This window comes from Phaenicophaeus curvirostris, chromosome 5 (genome assembly GCF_032191515.1).
Source record: "Phaenicophaeus curvirostris isolate KB17595 chromosome 5, BPBGC_Pcur_1.0, whole genome shotgun sequence".
In the NCBI taxonomy this organism is placed as follows: domain Eukaryota; kingdom Metazoa; phylum Chordata; class Aves; order Cuculiformes; family Cuculidae; genus Phaenicophaeus; species Phaenicophaeus curvirostris.
Genome location: NC_091396.1, coordinates 244,700 through 264,098, shown reverse-complemented (window position 1 = coordinate 264,098; position 19,399 = coordinate 244,700). Strand labels below are relative to the sequence as shown.

The window sequence follows — 19,399 nt, the reverse complement described above, 5'->3', positions numbered from 1 at the left end:
TTATGGGATTGATCCCAGGATCAGTCACAGGGTTATGGGATCGATCACGGGGTTATGGGATTGATCCCAGGATCGGTCACGGGATTGTGGAATCGATCCCAGGATCAGTCACAGGATCATGGGATTGATCCCAGGATCAGTCACGGGGTTATGGGATCGATCCCAAGCTCACAGGGATCAGTCGCAGGGTCCTGGGCTCACATGGAGCATGGGATCGATCTCAGGTTCACGTGGGTCACGTGGCGGAGCAGAAGAAATCACGGGATCAATCACGGGATCGATCAGGGGATTGATTGATCGCAGGATCAATCGCAGCACCCATCACGGGCTCGCAGGATCGCTCGCAGGGTCTCCGGATCGCGGGGTCGCTCGCGGGACCCCCGCACGGCAATTACCGCCGCCGTTAATTATCGGGGGGCGGCGGCCCCGGCTCCCGGTTACCCCGGCAACGGCGGGCGCCGCGCCGGAAGTGACGTTCAAGGAGGGGCCGGAAGTAGCCGCGAGGGGAAGGTCTGGGGCCGCAGCGCCGGGGCGGACCGGATGTGACGTCGGCGGGAGGGCCGGAAGCGGGCGCAGAGCCCGGAAGCGCGGCGCGATGGCGGAGGTGGAGGCGGCGGGCGGCGGGGCCGCGGGCAGCCCCGAGGCCGGGGGCGGCGGGTGGCGGCGGCCGCACGGGCCCCTCCAGCGCTACTACGGGCCCGGCGCGGCGGAGGCGGCGCCAGAGGCGGCCCCGGACCCCACCGACATCGACAGCCCCCACTTCGACCCCGAGGCGTTCCTCAACAAGGCGAGCTCGGGCCCCGCGGCGGCGCCAGGACAGCCCCGAGAGGCCTCCGGAGCCTCCCTCTGCCGGGGCCCCCTCCCAGGGACACTCCCCCAGCACGGGGAGCCGCGGGCCGGGCCCCGCTGCTAGGGCTCTGACCCCACGGAGAGCCTGGGGGGGAAAGCGTGGGAGCCGGGGGGCCCGAGGACCTGGCGGCGCCCCCCAAGCGGCTCTGCCGGGCCCTGTAGGTCTCATTCCGTAGGGGCTCCCGAAGGTGCCGTGTGGGTCTCTGCAGGGACACTCTTGGGACCCTCGGGAGCAGCTGGGGAGGGCTGGCAGAAACTGAGGGGTTGTTCAGGCTCCTGGGGAGCAGTTAGGGGTTCCGGGGCAGCTGGGGCCCAAGAGGGGGGCAATGGGAGACTCCTGGGGGGTAAGGGGGGGGCCTTGTGTGGGGCTGTTGTGCCACTGTTGTGTCCCCCCCCAAGGTGCGCAGCGAGTGCCCCCTGGGGCAGCTGCTGGCGCGTGAGGCCGCGCTGGGGCGGGAGATCCGCGCCCTCGACAGCGACATGCAGACTCTGCTCTACGAGAACTACAACAAGTTCATCTCTGCCACTGGTGAGGCGGCTTGGGGGGGCGCAGGGGGGCGGTCCTGGGCAGTCGAGGGACTCCAGGTATCCGGGGGGTCTTGGAGGGTCCCAGGTAGCCAAGGGACCCACTCATCTGAGGATCTGGGGGGATCCTGGGCATCTGGGGAGATCCCTGGGGGAACTTAGGCAGCCAAGGGACCTAGGAGAATCCGGGCAGCTGAGGGACCCCGGGGGATCTGCCCTCTCCCCAGATACAATCCGCAAGATGAAGGTCGACTTCCGTCGCATGGAGGCCGAGATGGCTGACCTGGCCGCCAACATGTCCGCGATCAGCACCTCGAGTGCCCGCGTCAGCGCTGCGCTCCAGGACCGGCACCGCCGCGGCGCCCAGCTCGCCGGTACAGGGGGGGCTGGGGGACACCCTGGGGGTGAGATCTGGGGGGCTGCGGGGCAGGTATCAGGGTTGAAGGGACCCTCTGGGGCTGATCTGGCGGTCACGGGCAAATCCAGGGGGGCAGGGAGGCCCTGGGAGTTAGATCTGTGGGACTGGGGGCAGATCCAAGGGTTCAGGAGGCCCCAAGGGGGGCAGATCTGGGGTGTTGGGACAGATAGAAGGGGCAGGTAGGCCCCGAAGGGGGCAGATCTAGGGGTCAGGGGAAAATCTAGGGGGGTGGGAAGATGCCAGCAGGGCCAATCTGAGGTTTTGAGGGCAGATAATGGGGTGGGGGGTCTAGGGTGTGGGCAGGACCCAGGGGGGCAGATTGGGGTCCAGTCCCACCCCTCCTCACGCCCTCTGTCCCCCAGGGGTGCAGGCCCTGCTGCGGAAGCTGCAGTCACTGGTGGAGGTGCCGGGGCGGCTGCGGCGCTGGGCGGCACCAGGGGGGGAGCCGGCGCGTGCCCTGCGCTGTTACGCCCGTGCCCGCGCGGTGCTGCGGCACTACCGGCACCTGCCCTCCTTCTGCGCCATCGAGGACGAGAGCCACGCCATCATGGCTGACCTGGCCCAGCGCCTGCGCACACAGCTACGGTGCGTTCACTCTGGGGCCTACTGACAGCGGCCACGCGCAATGGGGGGTTGGGGGCGTTCACTCTGGGGCCTACTGACAGCGGCCATGGGCAATGGGGGTTGGGGGCGTTCACTCTGGGGCCTACTGACAGCGGCCACGGGCAATGGGGTGTTGGGGGTGTTCACTCTGGGGCCTACTGACAGCAGCCATGGGCAATGGGGGGTTGGGGGCATTCACTCTGGGGCCTACTGACAGTGGCTTTAAGGAACATCAAGGGTGTTGACCCTAGAACCTGTTGATGGCAGCTCTGTGGGGACAGGAGTCGGGGGGTGTTGTGTGCCTGTGTTCACTCTGGAGCCTAAGGATGGCAGCTCTGGGAAACAGGGGCTCGGGGGTGTTCACTCTGGAGCCTAAGGATGGCAACTCTTGGAAACAGGAGTTAGGGGGTGTTCGGTCTGGAGCCCGCTGATGACAATGGGGAAACAGGGATCTGGGGCTGTTCACTCTGGCCCCTACTGATGGCTGCTCCCCACCCTGCTGTCCCCCACTAATCGCAGCTTTACTGCCCCGCAGGGAGGACCCGTTGGACCCCAAGGAGCTGGCGGAGTGCGTGTCGATGCTGCTGCAGCTGGAGGCGCCTCCGGCAGAGCTGAGCGAGGAGTTCCTGACCCGCGCCGGCGCCCGCCTCGATGCCGAGCTGGCCACGCTGGAGGCCGAGCTGCCCCCGGCCGACCCCTCCGGCCCCAGCGCCGCCTCCACGCCGCCGCCGCCCGCCTCCGACATCCTCGACTTCGTCGACCGCGGCAGCTCGGCCTTCGTGGGCAACCTGTGCGTGCTGGCGGGCTCGTACCGCAGCCTCTTCGAGGGCCGCCCCGGCGTGGTCGAGGGCCGCCTGGAGGCCTTCACCGCCACGCTCACCGGGCGCTACTTTGCGCTGCTGGAGCGGCGCCTGGCGCTGGAGCGCGGGCTGGGCGACACCTCGCTGCTGGTGCGGGCGCTCGACCGCTTCCACCGCCGCCTGCGCGCCCTCCTCCAGCTCCTGCCCGCAGCCGGGGCCGAGGCGGCCGCCGAGCTGGTGGCCCGCGCCGCGCGCGAGAGGGTCGACCGCTACCTGCGGGCGCTCCAGACCTTCTTCCTGGGCTGCCTGGGCGACGTGCGGCAGGCGCTGGCGGCGCCGCGGCCACCCGGCAAGGAGGGGCCCGGGCTGCCCGACCTGCTGGCCACGCTGGCCTCCTCGGTGCTGGGCCAGCTCAAGGCCGTGCTGGCCTACGTGCAGCTCTTCACCGCCAAGGACGTCGCCTTCGCCAGCCTGCCCTACTTCAAGGTAGCTACAGGGTGGTCTGGGGGCAGCGCGGGGCAGTCTGAGGGTCTCTGAGGCAAGCTGGTTTCGGCACAGGGCAGTTTGGGGATTCCTGGAATGACCTGGAGCTCCCTGGGGTGGTTTGGGGCTCCCTGGGGCAATTTGGGGTCAGCACGGGGCAGTTTGAGGGTTCCTGGGATGCTTTGGTGTCAGCACAGGGCAGTTTGGGGGTCCCTGGGGCAATCTGGAGATCCTTGGAGCGGTTTTGGGGTTCCTGGCGTTGGCTGAAGGGGCACCGGGGTAGTCTGGGGGTTCCTGGTACAATCTAGGGTTGGCACGGGGTGGTTTGGGGGTCAGTATTGTGACTTGAGCGTGTAACCCCCGCCGTTTCTGGCGCAGGGGGAGTTCTGCGTGGCAGCCGTGCGCGAGGGGCTGGTGGTGGCCTTCGTGCGCTGGCTGTGCCGCACGGCGCGCAGCTTCGCCGAGGGCCCAGCCGAGAAGGGGGCCCCCGCGGCGCCCCCGGCCCTGCTGCTGCTCCTTGCCCGCCTCTGCCTCGACTACGAGGCCACCACCATCGGCTACATCCTCACGCTGACCGACGAGCAGTTCCCTCCACCGGTGAGCCCCGAAACCTGCCTTGACTGGCTCCGAAACAGCCCCACTGCACCCCGAGGGGCCCCGGATGCAGCGATGGGGACTGGGAGGTGTGGGGTGCTCCCTTCTGTCCGTGTCCCCCAAAACCGGGGCCCAAAACAACCCTAAGGGAGGCCCAGATGGCCCTGTGGGACCTCAGGTGGCCCCAAGTTCTTCCGTGGCCCTCTGTCCACCCAGGAGGTGGCAGTGGGACAGTGACAGGGGGAGAGTGGGGCAGATCCTTCTGTCCGTGTCCCCCAAAACAGCCCCAGGGAGGGCCTGAATCACCCCAAGTTCCTCTGTGTCCACCCTGAATGTGGAGGCACGGGGGGGGTGTCCCTGCCTGTCCCCAAGGATATGAAGATGGTGGTGAAGCTGCGGTGGGATGGCCTGGAGAGCATTCTGGGTGTCCCCTGAGGTCCCTGTGCCCCCAGGACACCAGGTGGTGGCCCAGGGCATGTCCCCTCGTGTCCCCAGGCTGTGGGGACAGCGCTGCACATCTCCACGTGTCTCATTGTCCCTTGCCTCGCAGGACGCGGGCCCCACGGTGACACCGGGGCTGGCTCTGTGCGCCGAGGCGCGGGGGGCGGCGCAGCGGCTGCTCGACCACTACGTGCAGGTCCAGGGCGCCGCGGTGGCTCAGATGCTGAGGAAAAGCGTGGAGACGCGCGACTGGCTCGGCACCGTCGAGCCCCGCAACGTCCGCGCCGTCATGAAGCGCGTGGTGGAGGACATCACCGCCATCGACCTCCAGGTAGGCGCAGCCCCGGGCTGGGGCGGGGGGGTTCCAGATGTCCCTGGAGAGGCCCTGAGGTCCCATCGGGTCCTTGAGGACTTCAGGATGCCCACAGAGGGGCCCTGTGGGGATCTCTGAGGCCCTCCCACAGTTCCTAGATGTCCCACAGGGTCCCTAGAGAGGCCTGAGGTCCCCATCAGGTCCTTGAGGACTTCAGGATGCCCACAGAGGGGGTCCTGCGGGGATCCCTGGAGTTCCGTCACGATTTCCAGGTGTCCCAGAGGGTCCGTGGCAGGGGCTGAAGACCCCAAAGGGTCAAGAGGTGATGCCTGGGGTTGCTGAGTGGTCTTTGAGGACCTCTGGGGGTTCCAGAAGGATCTGGGAGTGGTTGGTGGTTGGGGCCCGGGGGCCGCAGACGCTGAGGGGTCGGTGCTGCAGGTGGGGCAGCTCTTCGAGGAGGGTGTGCGGCGGGCGCAGAGCAGCGACTCCAGCCGTCGCGCCTTCTCCGTCTACAGCAGCTCGCGGGCGCCGGGGCGCTACGCCCCCAGCTACACCCCCAGGTGAGCCCACACCACCCCCGTGTCCCCCCTGCTGTCACCGCCACCCCCTCCCCATGTCCCTCACCATGTCCCCAGGCTGTCCCAGTGTCCCCGATGACCCCCGTGTCCCTTGTGTCCCACAATTGTATCTCTGTGTCTTTGGCTCTCCCCGCATCCCCTCGCTCTCTCCACGTCCACAACCCATCCCCAGGTTCCCATCTTTGTCCCCATCCCTGTGTCCCCCGACTGTCCCTGCCTCCTCTGGCCACCTCAGTGTCCCCATCCCCATGTCCCCTGGCTGTCACCGTGTTCCTGACTCTCCTCGTGTCACCGTGTCTCCCAGTGCCCCCATGGACACCCACCTGCTCAGCAACATCCAGAAGCTCTTCTCCGAGCGCATTGACATCTTCAGCCCTGTTGAGTTCAACAAGGTGAGGCCGTGGGGGTGTCACCAGACGTCCCCATGTCCCTAAGCTGCCCCCTTTCCTGGCTGGTGTCCCTGTAGCCCTGGTGCTGGGGTTCAGGGGCTCCTTGGAAGTGGCACCAGGACAAGGATGTCCCTGTGTCCCCATGCTGATGGGATTTGGGACTTCCCCATGCTGGAATAATCCGAGTTGAAGGCACCAGTGTCCCCGCAGCCGGTGTGCCAGGAGTCAGGGAATCCCTGGGGACTGTGGACCAGGGTGGGAGCATCCTAGGGAGCTGGGGAAGGTTGTCCCCAGAGTCCCCGCATCCCATGTGTCAGGACTTGGGATCCCTGGGGAGGGGGATGGCAGCATCCTAGGAGCCGGGGGCCTGGAGAGTTGTCCCCACATCCCGTGTGGGGACTTGGGGGACTCCCTGGGCGCCTGGGATCCGGCGAGGGCTGTCGCCAGCGTCCCCACCTGTGGGTGCTGATGTGTCTGGGGCCGTCCCCGTGTCGCAGGTGTCAGTGCTGACCGGGATCATCAAGATCAGCCTGAAGACGCTGCTGGAGTGCGTGCGGCTGCGGACGCTGGGCCGCTTCGGGCTGCAGCAGGTGCAGGTGGACGGGCACTACCTGCAGCTCTACCTGTGGCGCTTCGCCGCCGACGAGCGCATCGTGCAGGGGCTGCTGGACGAGGTGGCAGCCAGCGCCGCCCACCGCTGCCTCGACCCCGTCCCCATGGAGCACAGCGTCGTCGAGCTCATCTGCGAGCGTGGGTAGGACACGGGGTGCGGGGACATCGTGGGGAGAGGGACGTGTCCGAGGCCCTGGGGGCCGCGGCTGTGCCCCGCGAGTCCCCGCCTGGACAGGGGGCTGCTCCGCGTGTCCTCCCTTGCATGGTGCACACAGGGATGTTCCCTGTCCCCACCCCATGTCATCACCTTTTCCTGGGAACCCCCCACCCCAGGGCCACCCTCACTGTGTGCTGTCCCCCTCCCTGTGTTTCCCTGTGGCCCCAGTGACACCCCCACCGCGGTGACACCCTGGGCACGGCCCCTCAGGGACGATAAATAAAGTGCATTGTGAGCTGTGCCTCGTGTCCCCTGCCTGGGACTGGGGAGGGTGGGACACAGATGGGGACAGAGGCTGCGGGCCTGGAGGTGGCACACGGGGATGCACGAGTGTCCCCACGGAGGGGCTTTTTTTCTCCCCCACCTCAAACTCGGGCGCAAGCGTCGGGCACAAGCCGCCAGCTGCTCCCCTGAGCGCACACGGAGGCCCTGGGGGCCGTTCTGCCCAGAGACAAAAGGCATTTGGGGTGAGTTTCTGGGAAATGGGGGAACACACGGAGAAGCAAAGAGCTAATCCCGAAGCGAAGCCGCCTGGGGTTGCTGTGCCTGCAGGTCACCGGAGCTGAGCTCTGGTCCGGGGTGCCCGGTGCTAGCGGGCAGGTAGGGACGCACAGGAGGTGCCCCTGGAAAGCCTTTCCCGCTACCCTGGGAGCTTGTGGAGTCTCCAGCACTGGAGAAAACCAAACACCACATGGACGGGGTCCTGGGCCAGCGGCTCGAGGTGCCAGGCGCCCTCCGGCAGCCCCTTCCCAGCGGTGCCGAGGGTTCTGTGCTCTCCAAAGGGGGGAGGCTGTGAAAATCCACTGTCCTGTTCCTCATGACCCCAGGGAGAAGAAACTCCCCCAAAAGCTGCATTTGGATGAAAATGAGCATCCCCAGCCCTTGAAGGGAGCTGCCGTGGCCCTGGAGGCAGAGTTTGAACACAGAGCCCCTGGCAAGGGCCTCTGAGCTGGATTTTCCCCATAAGCTACTTACTGGCATGGGGGATTTAACTAAAAGTGCGTGTTTTGGTGGTTTTCTCCTGCTGGTGACATTGGAGTGAGCAAGGCACCAGAATCCAGTTTATTTAGTAATAAAATGTTCCAGATGATCCCTGAACAATCCCAAAGGAAAGTCGGGGTCCAGACTTTGCTGGAAAGCCTTTGGATCGTGTCCCAGCAGCTCAGGGACAGCAGCCTCTCCCTGCGTGTGCCCAGGAGGGGGCAAATCAGGACCAGAGCAGGAGAGGATGTGAAAATGAAAGGATTTGGCACCTGTTTTACACCCGGCCTCCCCCCTACCCAGCAAAGCTGCTTTTACGGTCGTGGCTGTGTCACCTGCTCCCTCCTCGGCCGCTCCGGGCCAGCGCCACATTCCCAGGGGAGGATCTTGTTGGGACATGCAGGCTCTGCCGCTTCCTGGTCAGGAAAACCCTCAGGGAATTAATAACAGTGGCACCGTCCTGGCTTACGCGCAGAACTGCACTGGAGGAGGTGAAGGAGCACATCTGTCAACATCTGCCTCTGGAAAATGCCAGAGGTTCAGTAAAAGAAAAGATTTTTTTTATTCAATGCCAATACCTACAGCTTCACAGACGCCAGACAGTGGCTTTTTTCTCCCCTAGAGAGACGGGAGCGCGCACCCACGAGACAAAGATACTCAACAGGGAACGGTGCGGCCCCTCAGTGCTTCTTCAGGCCGTACGGCAGCCCCAGCGCCGCCTTGGTGCCCGGGAAGGGCGGCGAGTTCCAGACGGCAGAGCTGGTGCGCTTGAAGTAGCGCGGTTTGTTTTTGTAGAATATGTCCTCCAGCTTGGGGCTGGGGATCGCTCCGAAGAGCTCGTCGATGTTGGGCGGGTTGTAGTACTGGCGGATCACGGCCTGGCTGAGCAGGTTTCCTATGGAAAAAAAAAAAATAAAAATCAGGGAATCACAGAATCGGTTGGAAAAGAGGTTTGAGATCAGTCTGTTGTCCCTGTCCACCACCACCACTCGCTCCAACAGACCCATATCCTTCTTATGTTGGGAATTCCAGAACTGGGCACAGGACACCAGCATTCCTGTGCTTTTTAGAGCCAAATCATTGTCGAGCAGGCTCACAGCGGGAGTCCTGGCTCTTAATTACTCTTTTCACACTAACAAATGACACCAGCAGCCAACGCTGAGGCTGCAAGAAGGGGTGTTTGCTCCCCAACGCTGCCACGGGTCCCGCAGGGGCGGGGGAGCCCTCGGCTCGGCACCTCTGCCGCGCTGATCGAGATTTGAGCAGGAGGAACAGCCGAGATCGCGCTCCAGGCCTCGCTGTCCAATCTCGGGATGGATCCCGACCCACGGACACCTACCGCTGGCCCAGGCGGGGATGGGCTTGCGAGGGTGACTTTCGTCATCCGTGGAATCGTCGCTGTTCAGGTCCAGCCCGTAGTTGTTGGGATTTTCCGTGGTGGGCTTTGGCTCCTTCGGGGGCTGCGGAGTCATCTGGTAGGAGGTGCAGGCACGCGAATTCTGGAAGAGAAACACATTCCCCGGGCATTAGGTGCGAGCACGGCTGCGCTTCCGAGCTGCCCGAGACATTTGTCCTCCCAATCACCTCAATATCCACCTCCTGCCTCATCCCCTAGCAGCAAAATTGGAGGATGGGTGGCTCTAAAGTTTTGACCCGATTATGCCTTTGCTTTGCCTTCTGCTGTTTAATTAGGCTGCTTAATTGGCTACAAACAAGTCAGCAATGGAGGCACCTCCAGACAGGCAGCAGTTCTGCTCAGTTTGAGACAGGTTTAAACTGAGTCACGAGGACTAAAACCTTAAAACCACAAATTTCACCAGCCACAAAATATCTCTAGCGAGCTGGGAAGAGTTTTCCTGCCCCTAAGAGGCTGCCCTCACGGCTCTGTGCCCACCAACTCATATTTCACTGGGGTTTTTTGCATTTAAAGGTTAAAATGCATCACTTTGCAAGCAATGAAACAGCCACTTCTGGTTTCAGCGCCCCCCTTGCAGGTTTTTCCCAGGTCTATCAGCGCTGAGGCTGAATCCAAGGCTGTTCCAGGCTCTGCTGCCGTCCCGTGGCAGCTCTGATCATAAACGCTTCCAGCATCTCTTCTGCCTGGGAGGCACAGCCAGTGTTTAAAGGGAAGGAGCGTGGAAAGGCGAGGCCTTTAACAGCCACTGCCTTACCCTGACAGTAAAAAAACCCTGGCAGACACTTGCTGCTTCCCTCCCCTCCTTGTAACTCCCTGAAATCAAAACAAGTTCAGATCTGGAGTCCTCAGCACAGGGAGGACATTGAGCTGTTGGAGTGAGTGTTGGTGGAGGCCACAGAGATGATCCAAGAGCTGGAGAACCTCCCACACACTGACAGGCTGAGAGAGTTGGGGTTGTTCAGCCTGGAGAAGAGAAGGCTGTGGGGAGACCTTAGAGCAGCTTCCAGGGCTGAAAGGGGCTCCAGGAAAGCTGGGGAGGGGCTCTGGATCAGGGAGAGCAGGGACAGCACGAGGGGAAGATTGAGATGAGACATTAGGAAGAAATTCTTCACTGTGAGGGTGGGGAGGCCCTGGCCCAGGCTGCCCAGAGCAGGGGTGGCTGCCCCATCCCTGGAGGGGTTCAAGGCCAGGTTGGATGGGGCTTTGATCAACCTGATCCCGTGGGAGGTGTCCCTGCCCATGGCAGAGGTGGGACTGGATGGGCTGTGAGGTCCCTTCCAACCCAAATCATCTATGATTCTATGATTTAAACGCTCCAGGCCACCATGTGAAGGTGCCGGCTCTAACAGCACGTTAGTGCTGGAGCCCCAGTTCTCTGTCAGCCCTGAAGACGTTTCAGAGAGCCGAGTTACCTCCTTGCTTTCTAGGTGCTGAGCTTGTTCTCTCTCCTTAGCCTTTTGCTCCTCTGCCAGCTCCTTCTGCTCCTGCTCCTGCCTCTGCCTCTTCAGCTCTGCCAGCCTCTGCTCCTCCTCCTGGCAAGCCGACATCACAGAGGGATTAATTTTAGGAACTGCACTGTGCGGTTAATCCAGGGATCCATTATTCTGATAGGTAAAATGGAAACTTAAGGCCCTAATTGCCAGCCTTTGTTTGTGGTGCTGAGGAACACTTGGAGCACAACACAGGCGGCGAACAAACACAGCTCAACAGCCTGAGCGCCCCTCAAAGCAGCACCAACACACCGGCCTTCCCTCTTAGAACATTAGGTGCTTCCTCGGATAACGCAGCAACCTCACAGCTGGGAAAACCTGCTGCTGACCCTGTCTTCAGGATAGAAACATCACAAACCAGCAGCACGAGGCTACACCACGGATCTTGGCTTCACAGCTCAGCTGCTCCTGACCATAGCGGCTGCTGAAATTGGATCCATGCAGCTCTACCCATTCACAAGCAAAGTACTTACTTCTTTCTTCTCCGTCTCCTTCTGGAGCTGTTCTTTAGCCAACACTTCCTTCTGCAGGTGAGCAGCCTTCTCCTGCTGTTCCCGTACCCTGAGCACCAAAGAACAGACCTTTTACTCTCAAACCCACCTGGAAGCACCCTCCCAGCCTGCGCTGGCTGCAAATCCCTCTTGTCCCACAGCTTTCCAGGATGCTCTGCCCATTGTTGAGTCCAGAATTCCTGGGCAGCTCAGACCACAGTGGAGCAGGGTTGTTCTGGCAGCACAAAACAGCCCTTCCCTGCTTGGGCGTTTCACTAGTACCCTCTCTTCCTGCTTCTTTTCCGAGCCCCAGCACAGAATCCAGTACACAGGTGGATATTGCCTTACTTCTCTGCCTGGATCCTCTCCTGCTCCTTCTTCCTCTCCAGGTCTCTCTCGGCAGCCAGACGCTTCTCTCGCTCCTGTTCTGCCCGTCTCTGCTCAGCAATTTTCTTGGCACGTTCCTGCTCCTCTTCCTTTCTCTTCTGCATCAGCTCTCTGCGCCGACGTTCCTCCTCTTCCTGTAAGCAGACAAGGCAGTTACTCACCTCAGCAGGTCCAGGACCAGGCTGCAGAATAGAGGAGCAGGGAGGCGTTATTTGACCCTAACCCATCAGAGAAACCGTGCGGGGCTGAAGTCCCCGTGTTGCAGAGGTAGGAGCATCGTCCCTCCTGCTATTCCACTGCTGCCCTTTCCTTGCCCACAGCCTACCCTGAAGGCCACCACGCTCTGGATCTCCAAGACACGGGTTTAACAGGGTCATTTTAGTACAAATTAAGTAAGAATCCGCCCAGAGCTACAGCAGAATCATGGATTACAACCACCAGCAGCTCCCACGCTGCAAGAGGAAGCGCAGAGCTTTAAGGACAAAGCCTCTCTGCTCGCTCTGTTGGTCCGTGTCAGTCCTCCCGCTGGCTCCCAACGGCCACGGTGGTTGGCAGACAGCGGGGCGGGCGCCGGTGCAGACCTGCTGCAGTGCTCTCTGCTTCCTGGCCTCCTCCTCCTGCCTGCGACGGGCCTCCGCTTCTTCTCTCTTCTTGGCCGCTGCTTTCTTTTTGATCTCCTCCGCCAGCCTTTCTTCCCGCACCTACGGAACACGTGCAGCTGGGTGAATACCCAGCTCGGGATGGGACATCTCTCCGTGCAGGGGAAAGATCATCACGGTGAGGCTCAACGATGCTGAGCTCCCACCCTCTCACGGGGCAAAAGCTTTTTTCTGCCAGGAGGAGCCAATAGGACCTGTGCTTTGTTTTTAAAAAAGTAACATTTAGGGCAACTACCTTCCTCTACAGGAAGAATTGACCCTGTCCTGGTGTTTCAACATTTCATATCACAAAAACCATCATAATACATGCTCAGAATCATGAAACAAGAGGAGCAAACGGAGGTAATTAAAGCAGATAAATGGCTGCTGTGGTCGTGTGTGGAAATTGAAAGTCTCAGCTACCAGAAAGGGCCAGAGGATGCACAGACTTCTACCTCCATCTATTATTCACATGGGAGAACAGCTTTGAGTAGATAAAGCCTTGGGGCCATTAGGCTGGCTTTATCAACGTGGAGCTTTTCTCCCACCTGATGAGCGCAGCTTAAGTAAAGCCCATTTAGACTCATAATTCAGGAAAATAAGGGGTTTCATCTGCCATTTGCTGTAACCAAGAGAGAGGTGGTCACTCAGAATCACTGAGTTTCTGGAAAGATCTCTATTCCACTGTTCTCCAGTTCATTTCCCCCTTCTCCAGCAGCCTCAGTTCCTCTCTCTCTGACAGGCACACTCACATGTCATCATCTACCTCAAGGGATTATCCCTTCTCCCACACAGATTCCACAGGGACACTGGCCCTTACCTTCTCGCTCTTCTCAAACAGAGCTATCTTCTGCTCTATGCGCTTCTTCCTCTCCTCCTCCAGTTGTTCTGCCCGTTCTCGAGCTTGCAGCACTTTGCGCAGGCGCTCCTCACGCTTCCTGCAGGACAACAGCCCCACCTTGTCACTCCACGAAGCTCCTTCCAGCTTGACGCAAGGCCAAGAGACGCGTGGGCAGCACGAAATTCAATGAACCAAACACACCATTCATTTAAATATTAGGAATGCTTTTTAGCTCCATCTGAAAGAGAACTCAAGACAAAAGCTGAAGCAGCAGCCAGCTGGGATAGCAAACTGTTTGTGAGCGTTCTGGACAGACACGGGGAGAATAAATACTGTCCTTGGGGTGAGAGCAAGCAGACAAGACTTTTTGCTGGATGCATGGACTCTACAAGCTGGAAGAGCCAGAACTAGAGACCTGCAGGTGCTGGGAGCGCAGCATGGACAAGAGAGGAAGCGAATACTCACAGCCTGGCCTCTTCCAGTCGCCGTTTCTTCTCCTCCTCCAGTTTTTCTTTCCTCAGCTGCTCAGCCTCTTGCTTTCTGCGCAGAGTCTCCAGCTTTTGCCTCTCCTTTTCCTGAGGTAGATTGAAATGGGATTATACCTGCCTGCCAGGGATTCCTTCCGCCTCAGCTTGCTCAGGTTAAGTCAGGGCCCAGAGATGACAGTCAGGGCCCAGAAGCAAAGGATGGCAACAAGCCTGAAATGGAGCTCAGGCAGCCTGCAATGTGGCTGGGGATGGCTGGGAACAGAGGCCATGGAAAGCAAGGCAGTGGTGTCAGTTTTAAAGAGCATCCCCAACCACATCTCTGCCAACGCAGGCACTGATGCCAGCAGAACACAGTGAGACTGAAGCTCAGTCTCATGGACAAGAACAGGCTCATGGCTCTTCCTGCTTCAAAGGTCTCAAACTTCAGCACATCAGAAGCCTGGGATTAAGAGGCCTTTGCTCAGATCTAGTTAGAAACACCCTAGAATGGAGATTTTGGGTGTGCGGACTCCAGTTACACACACACATCACTGCACTATTCAAAATCCCCTTGAGTTTCCTTTCCCAACTCTCATTCCTGACTGTTACTTGCTTATACACAGGGGAACGCTCCAGTAACAGAGCCTGGAGTCCAAATTAGAAATCTTTAGGAAGCTGCCTAATCACAATGTTATTTATTTAATATACATGCAAAAAGAGACAGCTTAAAGTTACTTCTTCGTTTAATATGGGCTGAAAATTTCCCTTCCTGTTGGTGCTTTAACCTGGACACTCAGCAGACCATCGTGCACAAGCTCACAACAGCCTCCTCTTACCTTGGGATCAGCTCGGACAGGAGTGTTGTATCGGATAAAAGACTTTATTACTCCGTTCCTCCCCACGGAGCTCGGCGTCATGAGGAGTTGGTTCTTCTGCACTGTGTGCAGGAACGTTTTGAAAGGACGCACGACCTGAGAGGGCAATTCCAGAAACGATCCTCAGGAGCGGGAGGGAGGAACGAGGCCTGGGGAATTGCAGCAGGGTCACAATACTCTTACCTTGCTGGCTGGAAAGACAGGGGACGGAGTCTTCCTTCTCAGAGGAGAAAGCCCTCCATCCACTGCCTGCTGATTGTCATAGCATTCATCCACAGCTCTCTTGTAGCTTGGCTTCCTCCTGGGAGAAGAAGAGAGTCCAGCAACCATGGCACATCCAACTGTCTCATAGTCAGGGTCACAAACCCATCCTAGCTCCAAAGACGTTCTGTTGTGTACGCACAGGCAATTGTCAAATCAAACACTTCTAATGTGGCAGAAAATACAACCCAAACCCTCTCCTCGTGGAGGAAGAGGAACCTTCCTGCACAAGTTTCATAGTCAGAAAACACCGACACCGTCTAGCAGCATCTCAGCACTGAACTTGCTCTGAGCTGCGCTACAGATCTTGAGGCACCTGAGCAGAGCGACCCTGTGAACGTACCTGGCACTCTGAGGTGGTTCCAGCATCTCCTCGTTCTTATTTGCTTTGCTTTCTGAAAGAAAACACAGTTACAGTTTGTTCTAGGGAAAAAAAAACCCTTTCAGTGCTGCTTTGGCAGCAGATTTAGCAGCTCCTCAAACAGCCAAACCACCCCTGTGGTTGTGTTCTGCACGGACACACAGCAACTGCTTGCTCCAGAAACGGGGTTCCACTGGCCCCCCCGCAACCCAGGGAATGTGCAACCCTCCATCCCCATTACATCTATTCCCATCGCTTCCCAGGGTGGGAAGTAACCCCAGCAGTGGATTTCCTAACTGCTGATCTCCTGACACACATCCTCGCTTGTCAAAGACTGGATTAGCCTTTCACACTGGGTTCTTAAATTAACTGGCCACTTCTTCCAACTTCCCAGCCATGGGATGGCTCCCAACAGCGATGGCTTTAAAACGCTGCCCCAGTGTCCCCCAGAACTACCATTGCTGCTCGCCAGCTCATCATTTCGGGTGACGGTTTGAGAGCGAAGCGACATTCGCAGACTTTGGGGACTCTGTGGGAAAAGCAAACTGGTTTCAGCACAACTTGTATACAGAAACAGCCCGTTATGGTTTAAATGTTTCTGACAAGGACACTGTGGTGTCGCCAGGGAATGCAAACCCACAGGCACAGCAGAGAGCACTGGTACTGACTGGTACCAGAGCAAAGCCCTGACCTCCAGGGGTGGAAAACACCTCAGGGCATCATCGTGGTGAACTCCTTGATGAAGGAATTAAACAGAGGCACAGACAGTAACAGCACACAGGTATGGGCAAGGAGGGAGCAACTGCTTGAACACAAACTCATACACTGTGAGGGACAGAAGCATTCTGAGTCAGAAACCTGTTTATGCTGGCTGGGCTTCTGGCAAGGAATCAGGCAGCGCTGAGCAGAGAAACAGAGAGAGAGCAAAGCCAAACAGCTCATTCCCTCCATTTACCCATTCCTGTTACGTGATATGCACTGCTCTTTGCTGCTTTGCACTTAACACCGGTATAAAGTTACTCCTGCTGTGATAATGGGTTTATGTGCCCAAGAGAGCAAGCAGTGGCTTCTGGAAGCTGCACTCTGCTGGCATCACAGACGCTGACTCCCCTCCCCAAGCCCTCGTTGGCAGGTGCAAGGCACAACGGAGCTGGGAGAGGAACAACAAAGTGTGGAAACTACTTTCCCATAGGCTTCCGTAGGGTCTTACCCCTCGGCAAGGTACAGGGAGCTGAACATAGATCTGATTAATTCAAAATCAGGCCAAGAAGAACCTGATCTTTACGTGACAGCCCGCAGGCAGGTTCTGTCCTTACAGAAAGAAGAGATGCGAGCCCTCCCAGCACTGATCTGCAGAGCCATCCATTCATTTTCCTCCTCTCTCCGCTTCCCCTTTGAGCTTTTTCCAACTGCACCTCAGGCACGCTAAGAATCCAGCGGCACCAGAAGAACGGAGTTTGTTTGAGCTGCCTCAGATTTGCTGACAAGCCCAACCAAGAATGCTTGTCCAAGCCTGTTCTTATTTACAGAAGGCCACCGCGCTCCACTCCATTGGTGCGGTCTTGGCTTATTAAAATTATCTGGGAGCAAACACTGCCGTAATCCAGGGGTTTATTCCTCGGGGGGGCATTTGGCTCACGGGTCCGCACAAACGTAGATGTTTTTAATCTCTGCTCAAATCTTACCGACTTGGAGGGGGTACACAGTCCAGGAGGAGGCCTAGAACAAGAAACAATGGCAGTTGTGTTTAATAACATCGAGGAAAGTAGGAGGGCCCTTGGTATCTTGGGGGCATAAGTCATATCTGCAGACAGTGTGCTTTGTACCAAGAGTGGCACCGTATAACATCCCCCCAGCAGGAAAGCAAGGGTAAAGAAAGAACTTAAAGTGGTCTCACTCGGTTTCAGCAACTGCTTCCTCATGCTCCAGCACCTCTCCAGAGCTGGGGGCTGCAGGGGAAGAGAAAACGCTGGTGTTATACCAGACAGGCAAAGGCCAGGGCCCTGCAGGAGCGCGGTTCCCTCAGGAATGCTGCGGCAGCTCTGCCTCCTGTCACCGCCTGTGGCTCTAGCGTGTGCCCCATGCAAGATCTGCCAAACCACAAAGCCTGCTCACAGCTTCCCCTCTGACTCCGCAAGTTCCCACTGCAGCGATGTTAAGGCTCTTCTCCCAGTGATTTACAAGGCTGGATTCCTAGGATGGGAACGAGTAGCGCTTCCTGAGTTTCCCTATTCATGCCTCTAGGAAGCCTGTTAGAACACATGCGCTTAATTGCAGCTTGCCCAGCTGAGGACGGTCAGCTGCTGCGCCCAGACCGAAGACCCAGCCCCAGAACACTTTCCTTCAGCAGCAAAAAGCAGTAGGGGATGACAAGCCTAGTGACATTCAAACTTACCATCCGCGTGCCCGGCAGACACGGAGGACTTCCGCGCCGTCCTCCTCTTGGCCGTTGTCTTGGCAATGGATTTCCGAATCACACTATTCCTCTTGCTGGCCAGCGAGTACTTCTCTGCCAAGGACGTTCGGTGAATTGTGGATGTTTTACCCAACAGGCTTCTGCGCACGGAGCGCCGGCTCATCCGGGAGCCCGTCGGAGTCCCGGGGCTGTCCCTCAGGTGCTGGGGAGCTTCCTGGACCAGAGCAGAGCTGCCCACCTCATTGCACACAGACTCTTCGCTTAGAACGAAGGTAGCGTTAGCAGCCTTTGGTGTCATTGGTGGAGACGCATCAACCTTGCTTTCCCTGGGAGAGGCATCGTCCGAGCTCAGGACAGTGGTGGAGAGCGGCTCCGCTGGTTCGGCTGTGCTCTTCTGGAGGTGCAGCTCAGCACTGATGCGATCGCTGGCACCGACTCCGACCAAGAGAACCTTCTCTACTACTCGCTGGGCAGGAGGCATCTCAGGAAGGGCCTCGGATCTTTTGGCTATCGCAGCCTGGGACCTTGTCACACGTTGAGGTGGAGAGTCTTGACTGACCCCAGCCCCGGCTGGTTCCAGGTTCTCCTTATTTTGGAATCGCTGAGAGCGTCGTGTGGAGGACACCACCTTGAGGCTGCTGTTCTTCCTTCTAGATAATCTAACGAGGGAACCAGCATGTTAGACTGGGATGGGATTGGGGAACACATCGAGCCCTTCCATGCGGAAACGGGAACACAGAGAAACAAGGCTAGAATGTCTGGGATGAGCCTTCTGGGAGCACAGCACGGACATAGCTGTGGGAAGTGGCTGACACAGAAAGCACCCAACACGGTCATTGTTTCAGAGCAGAGGGATCACGAGAGAGGGGAAATGCTGGGATGGAAATGGTGCCAAAGGACACCCAACATGTGCCATCGCTTCAGAGCAGAGGGATTAGGAGAGAGGGGAAATGCCAGGATGGAAAATGCACCGAGGAGCAGAGCTTATTGCTTATCCCACGAACTAAGCTGTCACAACACCAGGTTGAGTGCTCTGCAACCTGATGTCACGCTGCACCTTTAACGTGAAGATGGCATAGGGACATCACAGGGATGTCACAGCAGGAGGGGGACTCCCTAGACCTGTTGCAGAGACGCTTTTCGGCCTCTCATCAGCTCCAACCTTTCCCCAGTCCTTCCCGGTCCCCTGCCAGCCCCAGCCCTTCCCCAGTCCCGCTCCCAGTCTCCCCCATCGCGCCTACCTCTTCCTGCCCGTCTCCCAGCCCTCCTCCCGCAGGTTGGACATCCGCTTTCTCCGCGGCCTCTTCTTCTGCGACGGCGTCTTGGGCATCAGCTCGGGCTCGTTGCTGCAGCGGCTGCGAGGGGAAGGAGCGGGGGGTGCTCAGGGGCCGGGGCCGCCCGGGGCGGCCTGGGCCTGGGCCTGGGGCGGGGGGGGGCGGTACCTGCCGAACATCAGGGCCGCCTCCTCGCGGATCTCCCGCAGCCACACCAGGTCGACGCTGTCCACCCGCCGCAGCACCTCGGCCAGCCGGCGGTTGCAGAGCGCGGGCAGCCGCGCCAGCCCGTCCCCGGGCTCGGCCTCGGCCCCGGCCCCGATCCCCATCGCCGCCATCGCCGCCATCGCCGGCACAACCGCCCGCGCGCGCCGCTCAAACCCGGTGACGTCACCGCCGCGACGGCCAATCCGCGCGCGGCGCGCCGCCAGCCCGCCGCTGCCCATTGGCTGCCGCGCCGCGCGGGACCGCTCAAAATGGGGGCGCCGCTCCGCTCGCCCGTCTCTGTGGTCGGGGAGGACTCCGCCTCGGGCCAAGGCGCTGCGGGGGGGGCGTTAACGGCGAGTGATGGGCGGGGCCAGCGGCCAATGGGCGGCGCCGGCGCGGGGCCAGCAGCCAATGGGCGGCGGCGGCGGGGGGCCAGCAGCCTATAAAAGGCGGCGCCGCGGGGGGGCTCAG

The 19,399-nt window shown here is 59.6% G+C and overlaps 2 protein-coding genes across 2 annotated transcripts; one reads left to right on the top strand and one right to left on the bottom strand.

Moving 5' to 3' along the window:
* The first annotated feature begins 558 nt into the window (after window positions 1-558).
* On the top strand, window positions 559-7,063 carry VPS51 (VPS51 subunit of GARP complex). Its single transcript, XM_069857159.1, has 10 exons — window positions 559-787; window positions 1,249-1,378; window positions 1,602-1,748; window positions 2,155-2,377; window positions 2,931-3,681; window positions 4,057-4,275; window positions 4,823-5,044; window positions 5,465-5,586; window positions 5,909-5,996; window positions 6,491-7,063. Exons 1-10 carry the CDS (start codon window positions 596-598, stop codon window positions 6,749-6,751), a joined length of 2,355 nt encoding a protein of 784 aa, XP_069713260.1. The 5' UTR covers window positions 559-595; the 3' UTR covers window positions 6,752-7,063.
* A 1,315-nt stretch (window positions 7,064-8,378) lies between these two features.
* INCENP (inner centromere protein) lies at window positions 8,379-19,090 on the bottom strand. The gene is made up of 16 exons (XM_069857158.1): window positions 18,890-19,090; window positions 18,689-18,802; window positions 17,427-18,106; window positions 16,929-16,980; window positions 16,717-16,750; window positions 15,488-15,560; window positions 15,014-15,065; window positions 14,593-14,710; window positions 14,371-14,505; window positions 13,533-13,642; window positions 13,047-13,164; window positions 12,170-12,289; window positions 11,550-11,722; window positions 11,184-11,271; window positions 9,143-9,302; window positions 8,379-8,698 (listed from the first exon to the last, which is right to left on the bottom strand). Exons 1-16 carry the CDS (start codon window positions 19,066-19,068, stop codon window positions 8,484-8,486), a joined length of 2,421 nt encoding a protein of 806 aa, XP_069713259.1. The 5' UTR covers window positions 19,069-19,090; the 3' UTR covers window positions 8,379-8,483.
* Between the last annotated feature and the right edge of the window lie 309 nt (window positions 19,091-19,399).

Bases quoted from the DNA above. Each gene is read 5' to 3' on its own strand.
- VPS51 (XM_069857159.1), top strand. From the start codon at position 596: ATGGCGGAGGTGGAGGCGGCGGGCGGCGGGGCCGCGGGCAGCCCCGAG. The intron at 5,045-5,464 runs GTAGGCGCAGCC...TCGGTGCTGCAG, and splicing joins TCACCGCCATCGACCTCCAG to GTGGGGCAGCTCTTCGAGGA. The intron at 5,587-5,908 runs GTGAGCCCACAC...CGTGTCTCCCAG, and splicing joins GCCCCCAGCTACACCCCCAG to TGCCCCCATGGACACCCACC.
- INCENP (XM_069857158.1), bottom strand. From the start codon at position 19,068: ATGGCGGCGATGGCGGCGATGGGGATCGGGGCCGGGGCCGAGGCCGAG. The intron at 18,803-18,889 runs GTACCGCCCCCC...TTCCCCTCGCAG, and splicing joins GCGGCCCTGATGTTCGGCAG to CCGCTGCAGCAACGAGCCCG. The intron at 16,751-16,928 runs GTGAGACCACTT...TTCTTGTTCTAG, and splicing joins GAAGCAGTTGCTGAAACCGA to GCCTCCTCCTGGACTGTGTA.